Source organism: Podarcis melisellensis, assembly GCF_964234715.1.
Source record: "Podarcis melisellensis genome assembly, chromosome: 1".
Classification (NCBI taxonomy): domain Eukaryota; kingdom Metazoa; phylum Chordata; class Lepidosauria; order Squamata; family Lacertidae; genus Podarcis; species Podarcis melisellensis.
Window position 1 is genome coordinate 99,344,229 of NC_138528.1, and position 13,829 is coordinate 99,358,057.

General features: G+C 39.4%; 1 protein-coding gene across 3 annotated transcripts in view; it reads right to left on the reverse strand.

Annotated features, from left to right (window-relative positions):
* Positions 1 to 13,829, reverse strand: part of ZEB2 (zinc finger E-box binding homeobox 2) — a 164,119-nt gene that overhangs the window by 15,039 nt on the left and 135,251 nt on the right. For 2 of the 3 annotated variants that reach the window (XM_081928527.1, XM_081928526.1), the window contains exons 6-9: positions 12,941 to 13,155; positions 10,385 to 10,493; positions 4,754 to 6,726; positions 735 to 915 (exon numbers count right to left, since the gene is read on the reverse strand). In XM_081928527.1, the coding sequence (XP_081784653.1) occupies positions 735 to 915; positions 4,754 to 6,726; positions 10,385 to 10,493; positions 12,941 to 13,155 (2,478 nt within the window). The remainder of the gene's footprint in view (positions 1 to 734; positions 916 to 4,753; positions 6,727 to 10,384; positions 10,494 to 12,940; positions 13,156 to 13,829) is intronic. The other variant, XM_081928528.1, reaches the window with a different exon arrangement.

Below are 13,829 nucleotides of genomic sequence, written 5' to 3' on the forward strand. Positions count from 1 at the left end.
TTTACCTTAATTGCAGCCATACTATGAGGAACAGACCTGAAGAAGAACTGTAGAAGATAAGCAACCTCTCTTACAGTACACTACCATCTGACTGATAAAAGGATAATATGTTAAGCGTGTTAAGGAAGGTGTAGATAAGCTTCAGGCATTTCCAGACCAAAAATTCTGTGAGGATGCTCCACTTCACTGTACAGATCATCAGTATGCACGGTATATACACAAAGCACTTTACAAACTCAGGTTCCCTCTTGGTTCAACTGGACTAGCACTTTCATGTGTATTAATTCTCATATATACATATTTAGAGAGGCAGGCCAAAAGGTAAGCTTTAATGTATTTTGATCAGGCCTTTAAATAGCAATATAGGTGTTTAATCACAGGTGCAAGAGATTTAGCTATTGTTAGTCCCCCACCCCCTTATATAGATGTTTATGGGCAGACTGTCTAACACGGGGTTTCCCAAACTTGGTCTCCAGCTGTTTTTGGACTACAACCCCCATCAACCTTTGCTAGCAGGAGCAGTGGTCAGGGATGAGAGGAATTGTACAAACAAAAGAGTACAAATTTAACATGTGAAGAAGTGGGGGGGGGAGTCATACTGAACTAAACAAAGCATCCTTGTTGAATGCCTTAAGCATATGTTGCATCTTATGTTGCACAAGTGTACTCATTAAATATTATGAAAAGTACCACATGCAAGAAAGCTTGTCTCTACACGCCATAGCCATTCGTACCTGTGTGCTCATATTTGTGTCGCAGAAGGGAACTGCTTTTCTGGAATGTCTTGTCACATAAGTCACATGCGTACATGCCACTTTCTGTCTTCTTGATCTTCTTTCGGGACAGGCAGGAGTCGGAGTCTGTCATGTCATCAAGACCTGACATGTAATCCGGAGTTCCATCAAGCAATTCTCCCTGTGATGCAACCAAATGGTTTATGTAAAACATGTTTCCTTCCCTTGTTCTGTGATGTTATACAATATCCTGCGTTCCTATAGTATGTTAGTTACTATATTTAGTTTCATCCGTAACCAGGTAAGCACCCTGAGTTACAATAAGCAGCCTCATTGGCTCACACTCAACTTTTTATCCCATGGAGTCTTACGTGAGTAGTGCAAAACACATATGTCCAGAGCTGGCACCCAACAGAGTATGTTTAGGATGCCACTTGGAGTCTGAAAAATCATCTGATGACACGGGGCTGCCACAAAAACATATTCTCTCAATATCTCCTATAACATCTGTGGTGTCTTAATGTTGTTTGTTTTCTGCTGTCTCTGCACATCTCTGGCTGATGGGCTTGGGGAAGTGCGCAACATCGTGATGTCACAACATGGGGATAAATAATCATTACAAGGAGACATGGTGTCTTCATTGTGACAGATGCATTTGTACATGCTGCCCTGTATCACTAAAAATATAGTTTCAGTCTCAATTGGCATGGGCACCCAAAGCATAACAGAAAAGGCAGAAGCTGGCAAAATTGTGACTGCATAAGCAATCTGAACCCTTTTACAGGCTATCATGTGCTCAGTCTCTCCCTATGCTGAGGGAGGGTATGAACTAATAGTGTGTCGTACTGATGGCTGCTCCTGAAATGCTGCTATGAAATGCTATATCTATGCAATGGAAGAGAACAGATGGCCAAATGGCCACTTATACCATTACCAAGTCAGGGAACATGACAACAACCAGAGTCAGCTCCACATAGTTCTTTGTGATTTCATCCCTGTGGAAAGCACTGGTGTGATCAGAATATGATGTAACCACTTTCCACAGGACCACAGATGCCATCGTGTTTTGATGGAACTCCTGCGCACATTACTTAATTTGTTCAAGTCATATCCAAATATGTGCCAGCTTTCAGTTCCAGGAGGTCATAGTTGTCCTGCATGGCCAAACCCATCACCCCAAAATTAAGGCTGCAATCCTATACATACTTACCTGGGAGGAAGTCTCATTGAACTCAATGGGACTTAATTCCTCAGCAGGCATGCACAAGATCGCACCACATAAGCACTCTTGGACATAACTGTGAGGGGCACAGGAAGTGCGAGTGCCGCATTCTTCCGTTTCATAATTCCCTCACCTTCACTTCTCAGAGATACACAAGCAAATTCAAGGATTCATGTTTTCTGAGGACAATGAGAGTGGAGGATATGGACATTCTGTTTTGAATGATACAGAGATGCAAGAAAACAGCACTTGTATTTCCTATCGTCCCCATATCTATAGCTGCTCTAAAATGTAGGACATATCATTTAATAAACAAAAAACATGCTATGGATGTGTGCACTCTGGCCTACAGCTTATCGTGTGGAATCTGGCTAACAACATGGACAAGGCTGTACACAGAATTTGAAAGGAAGGCTTCGGTGACAAGATAGCAAGCAACTTTTGCTTTATAAATATTCTGAGGTTAAGTACTTCGACGTATAAAGATTTTGAGGTTAAAACAGCAGTATCTGAAGCTGCTCTAACATCTATTCAACTTTTAGGATAATTCTGCAAAGTAACTGGAAGTTACAGAATGTCATAGTGTGTCGCAAACCTAAAATAAATGTGCAAACACAGCTTCGTGTAAAATCCTGTATAGATAACTTATTAACAAATAGCTCCACATACTCTGTAGGGTTGAAACTTGTATTTCTCGAACAGGCTCCCTCCTCCAATAGCCCTTCACACTATAAGCACTTCGGAACAAGAGCAATATGAAACTAGTATGTGTGTCTAGTGCTCAAGGAAAAGAAAGCAAGATTATGGTAGTTTTTAGGGTTGTAGTCTTTGCAGAATTTGTAGCTTGCAGTGCATTTCTGTGCATGTTTTATTGGAAATAAGCCTTGCTGAGTTCAATAGGACTTACTTCTTGGTCAGTATGCTTAAAATTCCAAAGTGCATTGTGTTCATAATAATAGGAGGTTGTAAAACAAAAACAAAACCCAAAAATAACACACACACAGTCACAAACCACTAGGTACAAGCAACAATGACAGAGCTTTTCTTTCAAGACACCAGACTATAAGTGTTAGAAAGGCTTCAAAATGAAGTTTATATTTAGGCACAAAATATTATTATGCAATCCACTGAAATGTATGTCTCCCCTCTAAAGGCCTTGAGCTATATTTTTATATTTAATTTTGTAATTTGAAATAGGGAATATTAATAACACTTTTTATCAATGCTGTATCTATGTTAAAACAGCCTTCAGCATTAAGCAGTAATGAATGTGGATCAGTAAATTATTAAATTTCTTGATATTTATTTTGTCTTGATCCAAAGAGAGTGCAAACTTGCATGATAACGTACATTTCCATTTGCTATCAGACAGTTCAGTTTCTTAGACTAGGTTTTTACTAATTAATATTAGAGAAGATTAAATAGGCTTAAATACGTTTACAAAGAGGGCAGATGTACTGTAAATTGGAATAGTGGAACAGCTGTTATGGAGGTACCGTGCTATTTATGCTCTTATTGTGCAGAGAGGGATTACTGCCTGTAACATTAAACCATACCTGATTTTCACATTTGAAAATATAAAACATTTACTAGTTGGTAAAATTACTAATGGAACCTAATAGGTCATATGGGAATGTCCACAGATGTTTTAAAAAATCAACTATAATCAGTTAATCGCTGTCTGACAAACTGTAGATGTATTATATATACACAATTCCTACACACTACGCATGTTTCCTGTGGATAAAATCCTTTGCTATATTTAAGTGGACAGATGTCAATTTTTATTTTTTTTATTTTTTTGCAGTTGGGAGAGTTCCTAAAAGTTTGAACTCACCTACATTGGGCCATAGCTCATGCCTTTAATGCACATGCCTTTAATGCAGAAGCTTCCAAGTTCAATCCCCGGCAACTCCAGTTTTTTAAAATAAGGATCTGGTAGCAGATGATGGGCAAAACCTCTGCCTAAAACCCTGGAAAGCCACCAACTTTTAGAGTAAACCTGAATGGGCTCGGTGGGCCGATGGTTTGACTTAGTATAAGGCAGCTTCATAGATCCACATCAGCCCAAAAGTGGACTGAGAGAACCTTTTTATGAAGATAAAAACCAACAGACACTATATTTTTAGAGTCTTCTCAACAATAGTCCAAGGGATGTGGTGGGATGGGGGGAAGAATAGACCGGTGAGGAAAATGGAACAGGTGAGATGAAAACAAGTCTGGCTTGGGGATCTTCATAATCCTTTTTATAGCTTTGTAAAGATTAGTTGGAACATATTATAAACAGCTTATGGCTGCATTATCATTTCTGAGAATCTCTTAGGGTTACAGTGGCAAGGAAACTACCTAAACCACAGTGTGCCAGTGCCAAAGAAGCCACAGGCTGGGGGAGTCTCCCAGCGCTTCATGTATCTCATCGGTACTTATACTAGGATGGTCATGAATATGAATTGTATCAACAGCCTTTTCTTTAAGAGTACTAACTTTAACCTTTCTCAGGGTAAAGCAGAAGCATTTTCCCCCTGCATGAGGACTGTAGCTGATCCCTTGAAACTCATTTTTTATTCTTATGGGCAGGTAATGTAACGGTAATGGGCAGGAAATGTTCAACTGCAGTTGAACATTCCAAGTTTGTCCACCTTGGCCATGTTTACATAGTTTCATTTCCTCGCGTCTCCTTTTAAAAATACAAATGGAATGTTTGAACTGATTTACCCTTAGGATGTTTTAAGTCATGAAACAGTACATGGGAATGATGTATACAACCGTACCCTTCTGAAATAAGCAAGATATTTACCTGAAAACCTTGCTTCCGCTGGTACTTTCGCCTTTGCTGCATGTCAGCAAACGTAGCTGCTCCAGTTGGATAAGTATAGGCCATATGTGGTAGGAAGCTCATTTGATCTATTCCTGGGTATGGTCGTAGCCCAGGAATACTGGTCTGAACTGGTGGCATAAAAGTGGCTGGGGGAAATGCGCTCTGTGGCGGAAGTGTGGTGTACAAAGGTTTGGCACTAAAAGGGCTCATACCAAATAATGGATTAGTGCTTTTATCCAAACTATTTGAATTAGAAAATTCTTTCTTGATAAAAGTCAAGTTCAGTGGCTCATCTGAGGTTTCAGATGACGAAGAAACACTGTTGTGGTCTACGTTTACACTATTGGATTTTGTTTTGTTCTTTGTGGCTATAATACTTTTGGGTTCCTTCATTTGTTTTGGTAATGACAAGTCCAAAGGCTCAGCCTGAAGCTCCTCAGAGGAGAAACTGTTTGGAGTGTAAGAACTACTATGGGAGTTTTTAGAAGATGTAGAAGAAAGATTTAATGGAGAAGGAGTATTGCTCCTGGAGTGGTCCAATTTATCAACTGGTTTAATATTGGTAAAGTGAGTAGGTTTTGTTAGCCTGAGAGGGGTATCACAGTTAGTAACGCTATTATGAAGTTCAGCTATAGACGGTGATGTTATAGAGTCCACAGGCTTTATAGGGGATCTGGCTGACAAAGAGTCTTTAGTGGGCGTGTTGTTGGTGGCAGCCAGCACCACCTTGGCACTGTTCCTTTCCAGCGATGGTGACCTGGAAGTTGAGTACTGGTAGACTTTTCTTTGTTCGAACCATTCCTTCACAAATTCCTGAGGAAGGCCAACGGCAATGGAAATTTTCAGTAGTTCATCAGAGGTGGGTTCCATATTCATAGCAAAATATGCTTTAAGTACAGACATATGGTCCTTGTATGGATTGATGGGGCTAGTCATTCCTTTCTCAGAAAGTACTGATGACAGGAGGAGAGCTTGCTTATCGACAAACACTCCTGGTTTGCTAGGAGCCATGTTTTCATGAGGTTGGAGGACTGCCTTGATTTCTTCGTTCATCTTACACAGGTAACGTTCATGCTGATGAAGGGGAATGGGACCAGGAAAGCTTTCTTTACAGAACTGGCATGAAAATGGAGTAGGTATATTATGGTTGTCTATCATTTTGTCTTCAGTTACCAGATCTATTAGGGTGCGTAGCTTTTCTTTCTTAATGTTATTGAGCTGCCTCCTCGAGTCTGTAGTTAAACTCTGGAGACAAGCTTTGGCTTCATTGACCTTTTCTAATGTGTAGTCAATAATACTTTTAGTGGCACCATTATGACTGACTACTGGAAGACCCACAGGTGGAATACCAGGAGAAGTAACGCCTTGTTCCTCAGGTTGAGAACATGGGTCCTTCATGTGGTAACCTTTCAGCTTGGAGATTTCTTCAGCGCTGCAGTCCATTTTCTGCCTGGAAACAGTGTTGTCCACAATCTGTAGGACCTTCTGCACCTCACTTAAATTGCTGCCTATTGCTGGGAATCCAAGTAAAGATGCATCCATCCCTACCCCTAAGTGCTGCATTGGACTTTGTGTGGAAGTATGAACTCCTATTGGGCTGGTTGCACCAAGTCTGCCATTCATGAAAGGATTAGCACCAGTGAACCCATGGGTTGCCATCAGAACTTTATATTCATTGAAATCTAGTGGTTCTGTTTTGATTTTCAGTAAGCCTGATTGCTCAGACATACTAGGTGGTTTTCCATTCTCCAGCTTGTTTCTCAGTTGTGTAATGGCTGAATTAGTAGGTGAAGAAGATACAGAATTAGGAGAAGAACCCGTCTTGATATTGTTTCTCATTCGACCATTTACAGAGATTAAGCCAATGCATTTCTTGCTGCTGATGTGTGAACTATACGAGCCAGAATGGGAGAAACGCTTCTTGCAGTTTGGACACTCATAGGGCTTTTCACCTGCAATTAATTTTTAAAAATTAATTTTTAATAACTCACAAATAGACCAGTTCTTTAGACCATTTACTGTGTCTGCACATTTCACTCCTTTCATCTTGCTGCATTTTCTCCTTCCTTCCAAGTTATGTTTAGGTTTTTGTGACTAGAAACAATTCAAACTAGACAATCTACAATTAGCTGCATGCAAGATTCCTTCTCATTCTGTGATGCTCCCTAGCTTTTACTGATGGCTCACATTTTGTTGAAAGCTATAGATGTCTTTACAAGGGAAACAGAGAGTGTAATGTACTGTACTATGTAAAGAAATACAGCTGAAAACTTACATGTAATGCACAGTGTTTGCAATATCTAAATTCAGATAGCAGAAGGATTTTGCCATGGCTTTTAATAAGGACCCAGGCAACATGCAGTTACAACAGTAGCATAATTTTGTGTGAATCGGTTGGCATAGTAAAATGGGGGACAAATATGACCCAGTTCACTTTTGAATGCAAATTTAATGCAAATATACACTACCCAAAACAATAAGTTGAACAGAAACACCGTGACTCATTAAAATTTGCACTTCTCCAAATTTTTCAATGCAGTTCTCCAGCAAAGCAATGTGTAGAAAAATGCATATGGAAAGTGTGCATAAAAATGCATATATTGGTGGAAATAACAAATACATTGTTTATGGAGGAATTACTGTAAAAAATGTGTATCCTGAGAAAAATTCACACTAAAATGGTGGTGAATTTTCATGAGAACTTTTTTTTTAGAAATTAAGCTTTAGAATAAATTATGGAAGTTCACTCATACTTGCTTATTAGCTTTTAATGATTTACTTCTAGATGATCTACATGGATAATGGCCAGAGAACAGGAGACATGTATTTCTGAAAAGGGCATTGAAGTACTCTAGTCTTGCTTCAGGCCCCCCATAAGTATCTGATTGGTTTCTGTGAGAACAGGATCCTGGACTAGGTGGGCAATTGGTTAGATCCAGCAGGGCTGTTCTTATGTTTTTTATTTCTCCTCTACTCTCATTTCCAGCCTAAAGCAGTGCTTCAACCACTTTCTGAATCTGTGTACATATATTTTTAGGTTTTACCCTAAGGCGGGGGCAGATAATTTTAACACAGGTTTTGGCAGCTGTGAATGAATTTTGGGCTCATGTGCTCCCATTCCCCCTGCTTCTGCTCTCTTGACTCCTGTAAGGCTCTGTTTCCTTCCATTTGTCCATAGCACACTTAGCCATGATTGTCCAAATCAGGCAGGTTATGGTTTGTGCAAACCATACTTTGCCTTCAAAGCAGAATGGGAAACCATGGTTTGAACTGAGTTTCTGATTTAGGTTTGGCAAGCTTTTCCCATTTAGGTGACATGACAAAATATTGTTTACAACTGAACCAGGGAACAGGAATAATTCAAAAATGAAGGCTAGGAGGAGGGAGTATGAGAACCCATTGCTGTCTCTTCGCCTTTTCTTGCTACTTTGGAATGAGTCTACTTGAGTTCAGTAGCATCTGGATCAGCTACACAAAATATAAAGGCAGTTTTTCCACTCTCTGTCTCATGCTTGAATCACCCCCCCCCCCAATTCCTGGGCTTGTATTAATTTAATTAACTTCTCAAATGGAACAAAACATCCCCCTCTTGTTCTTCCACATGCGCTCCCTGCCACCCCCAAATTTGCTCCAGGGGGGCCGGGGGAACTCACAGAACAGATTTAGTGAGTGAATGTGAAAGAGGAGGAGAGAAGAGGTGATGTACATAAGCCCAAAGTTCACCGCAGCTAGTTATTATAGTGGGAAACTGTGGTTTGCTATTACAGCTGAGTTGAGCATTAAACATATTAAACTTCAGTTGGAGCATTAAACATAAGCTTAAATCCCTTCAGCTCAAATCAATGGAGTTTAGAAGTGCTTAACTTTGAGATTGTACCCAAGGTTTGCAAATACTGATCTACTAAACAAAAAACAAAGTTCACTGCGAGATTTTACATGCCTGCAGATTAGATAGCTTAAACATTATAATTATTATATATAAGCAGAATATACTTTTTAAAAAAACTTATGAAGAGTGTATAATTACAGAAACTTATTCAGACTATTTCTTAGCTTTAAAATACTGCTTTTTTAGTCTTCGGTATATTTGTCTTTGTTTCTGATTTGTCTTTGAATTTATTTGAATAAATCAAAGTCTTAGAATACTTGACCAGCGTTAACAGCTTTACTCACAATGTCTGCATCAAAGGGTGAAGACTTTTAGTTGGGGGAGAACTCTAAATATTATTATTCAAACATTGACAAGTTCCAAATATAAGGCAAAGTGTTGCCCTATTTTCTCGCTGTCATGTGTAACTGAATGACTTAATGCACTCAGCAGAGGCTATTTATTTCAACGAAGGGGATTGAATTAGGAACACAAAATTATATTTTTAATTGATGTGATAGCCGATACAGGCCAGAAAGGCAGGGTATAAATATTGTAAATGGATATATAAAGTGGCTAGTGTGTTCAGCTTGGATGTGGACAACACAACTTTGAGGTCAGACAGGCCACTTCACACATTACGTGGCAACAATCTCATGTTGGCCATTAAGTGCATCTTTATTGGGAAGCTGCAGCCAATCTGAGATCTCTGGCAAAGATACCTGAATGTTTGTTGCTTGTTGTGACATCCAGCTGTGATGGTATAGATGTCCACTCACACAACTGGGGAGGCGGGGAGTTAGAGGAAGAGGAAGTCTTGTTGCACAAACTTAATTCTGCTCACCTGACACTGGATTTTGCAGAATGTTTTACAGGTACTTAAAAGTACAGTGTATGAAGAAGCTATGAAGCTCATCAAGTGTGATGCCATGCCACTATCTCTCAGCTCAACTTATCATGCAAGGTGCTTGGGAGGCTAAACCAGAGGTCAGCAAACTTTTTCAGCAGGGGGCCAGTCCACTGTCCCTCAGACCTTGTGGGGGCCGGACTATTTTTTTTGGGGGGGGGGTGAATGAATTCCTATGCCCCACAAATAACCCAGAGACACATTTTTAATGAAAGGACACATTCTACTCAAGTAAAGACACACTGATTCCCAGACCATCCGTGGGCCACATTTAGAAGGCGATTGGGCCATATCCGGCCCCCAGGCCTTAGCCTGCCTACCCATGGGCTAAACAGTTGCTGTGAACTCTTTGGAGGAAGGATGAGATGCAAGTGTGATAAAATAATATGAATGAGGCAGCCATTCCAAGTAAGCAAGCTTAATTTGTTTATTGCTTCTGGATTGTGGGTGTTGGTCTTGTTCATCTTTAAGGTTCCTTGTTTTTGTTTTGTTTTTTTAGGCAAGTGTATCACAAATAAGAAAACTTAAGAGCCAAATGGCTAGGAGTTCCCAGAATTCCTCTGCGTAGAAATAGCTCCAGGAAAGCAATTTAGAACTTAATTAATTAATCAGGTAATACATTCTGCTATTTGGAAAATCTTCTATGGAAACTTGTGGTGCTGGTTTCTTATTTGTTTCTGAATAGCATGAAAAATGAGGATGAGTCAGAAATCATTTACAAAGTATCTTGGCGGCTCTAAACAAAATGGTGAAGATACTAAGCTTTTTTTAAAAAACAAAAACTCTGCTAATTAAACAAAATGCAAATGAGAACCCTGGCACCTCAGCTACTCACCACTGTGGATTCGCAGGTGTTCCTTCAGATGGTGCTTGTATTTGAAGGCCTTGCCACACTCTGTGCACTTGAACTTACGATTGCCTGCTCCTTGGGTCAGCATTTGGTGCTGGGAGAGTAAAGACACCAGCATGAATTTTATGCAAATAGATATCTGTATATGTAGAAGTATGAATTTGTCTCTCTCTCTGTGTGTATTACCAGCATGAATTTGATATACAAATATATCAATATCTATATGTGTGTATATGTGTGTGTGTGAGTGTGGTCGTGTGTGTGTGTGTGTAGAAACAGAGAGAGAAAGGTTTCCTTTTAAGAAAAAAATTAATTAAAGCAGTTTTGTATTTATCTGTCAGCCTAAAAGATCTGCATGCACATTTATTTGCCTCATCAGTGCTGCCATAAAAATCAAAATGTTGGCAGTAAACCTGAAGGAAATCTGAATTCACTTCGAGCATTTGCTTTGGAATTATTTCTTAAGTCTTTCATTGGCAGCACAATATATTAAGGCATGAAGTGCTGCAAGGAATGGATTTGCTAATTTTTAAAAGAAATTGAGGCTTTTAATATTCTTAGCTGATCATATTGTCAATTCGCAACTTGCAGCATTTATTTTTTTAAAAATATATATTTGCAGTGCTTCTGAACCCTTTAGCATTGTGATGATAAGCAAGCTTTGTTTTATCAAATGCAAGAGGCGGTCACTGCTGGGAGGGAAAGTCCTGATCAGAGAATTAAACTGGTTCTTTTTTTTCTTTCCCCTCCTTCAGAGCAATGCTAAGGAGCAGGGGTAAAAACAAGAAGGAAAAGTTGGCAGAAAGGACGAGTTAAAAAGCAGCATAAAGATAGGATCAAACACAGCTGACCTTTCTGAACAAGTGAGAAAAGTGCTGTGACTTTGAATTCTGATTTTAAAAAGGGGGAAGAAAAGAAAGCTGCAGTCATCTAGTCTGGATGTTCAAGGTAGGAGGTCAGCCTCCCCCCCCCCACTCCCCCTTTTCTCCCAAGCAGCAATGACACAAAAGGCTATTGCAGAAAAGACAGCACAGAAACGGTATGACAACTGCTAGGGTGTGCTGAATCTTCCCACATTCCTAGTGAGACAGATGGTGTTACATGGGACACAGGGAGGGTTGTTCAAACAGCAGCAACCTTCAAAGATCAAGCAGAGCCCAGCCCGCGGAGCGCCATTGAGGGACCAGTGCTCATATGTTGCTGAGTTGCATAAACAAACAGCAACAGCTGCTTTGTCTCCCCCCACAGCCCTCAGAGGACTACTATAAACTTTAGTTGTGCCACTGTTAATATGATACAATCATTTTAATTTACTAATTGTAAATGCCATGAGCAAATGAGGGGACTTTTCAACACCAAAGCTACCATTCGTAATGCGCCAGCACAATCACACTCTTGCATGTGAAATTTAAGGCAGTTATTCTGGATAAATATCCAGCCACACGCCCCCTCCCCTCCCAGTAGTGTTTTGATAGTCAAAAGCAATAGGGAAGGAGAGGAAAAGCCACTCTTGTCTCCCATTTTGTCAGAAAGGGGGGAAAGTTACAGATTAACAACTCGCTTTGCTCTTTAAAATGAAATGTTATGATAAATCCTGTCAGAATTGTATTTTATCGATTACTGAGATCAAGTGAGAAACAGTGAACTAATTACCAAACTGCTTGATTAGAAGGTGAGCATGATACATGTTTGTTTAATTAAGCACGTCTTTTATTGAAAAAATGCCTGTCATGATAAATCTAAATCAGTATGACTTCTCATTCTTTAGAATAAAAACTATTGGTATAATTCTCATAGTAATGGGATGGAATGTAGTTTAAGATCTGCCATTTGGATTTCCATTGCAACACGTCATTATAGAAGTTTTAAGCAGGAATTCAAAAGACACATTCAATTTGATTAAATATAATGCATCAAGGAATCATTTTGATTTACAGGAGATTTGCTGCTGGGATGTGTAGATTTCAGGAATAGTGTATTCCTAAAGTGATCACATGTTATTAGAACAGCCATAACGCACGCAGATACACGCAACAAGATTAACTAAAAAAATATGAACCTATTTGTATGGACTGCATGAAAAATATATACAAGGCTCCATAAAAAGTAATGAGTGACAGAAAATAAGATTAGCAGATTCCTGAGATGTCTTTGAGATCCTATGTGGGGGGAAATGCAGTGCAAAACTAGGTGAAAAATGGAGATAAAATTGCTGAGATGTTTAATAATGTATAATTAAAATGCCACAATTTCATTCACATTTTGAGGAACATAAAAAAATGAAACTAAAGTCAAGTTAAAGTGCAAATAAAATTTCTAAATTAGAAATTAACACACTCATTCGATCGTGAACATAAGACTATTAAATCATATTAGAAGAGACCATCAAAAAATCATTTAGGCCTCAATTAAAGCTATTACCATTAAAAGATCTGCATCTTCAAAATGCCATGAAAAATTAATAATGATTGCCAATCAAAGCAATATCATTTCTCTAAGGGGTTATTATAGAAAGAAATCACTTAAAACAAGCCCCCCCACCTGATCTGTCCCTGGCTTGTGCGTCACCATATGCCGCTCGAGCTGGGTGCGGTAAGCGAATGTGTAGTTGCAAAGAGGGCAAGGGAAGTTCTCTTCGTTCTTCTCATGGCGGTACTTGATGTGCTCCTTCAGTGATGTCAAGCGCTTGTAGCCCCGGTCACAGTAGGGGCAGGTCAGCAGTTGGGCAAAAGCATCTGGAGTTCCAGGTGGCAGGTCTGTAGCCCAAGAGACGTGAGAGAAAGAAGCAGGCCAAAAGGTCAGTAAATCAATGGCAGTTAATGGGCTTATTGCCCAGGATGGATTGACAAGAATCACTGCAATCTGCCTACAGTGGAATATCCGTGATATCTACCTTGCTTGCAAAAACCACATCAATCACTTTTTACACGCTCAGGGCAAACTTGTATGAATCATAAGAAAATTAATTCAAAACTTTTGTCTGGCTTATTGTGAGACTACAATAGCTTGTGGGGGGGTGGGGTGAAAAATGTTGGGGTTTTTTTCTTTCTTTCTCTGATTTATTGATGCTGTGCACTTAATTACCAGTCTGTTGTCTCCAAACACAACACCATCTAGTTCCATCTTCACGGATGCTTTTTCAATTACTTATTAAGGACTTAACAGAATCAGTTAGTAATCCTCAATTTGTCCTGTAAAAAAATTCAATCATTCCCAAACTAAAATTAGAGCAAGGACACTGCTCCTTTAAAAACATAACCCTTAATTGTCCCTGCTATTTATTTCACCTACAGAAGAGTCTCAATTTGCTGACTAAAAAAGCAATCACAATATGCTGAAATTACAGTCCCATCTTTGCTCATGAAATTCCATGCTTCTGCAGCTGTTCTTCAATTTTAAGGTAAACACCCAGGCATGTAGTGCATTTATA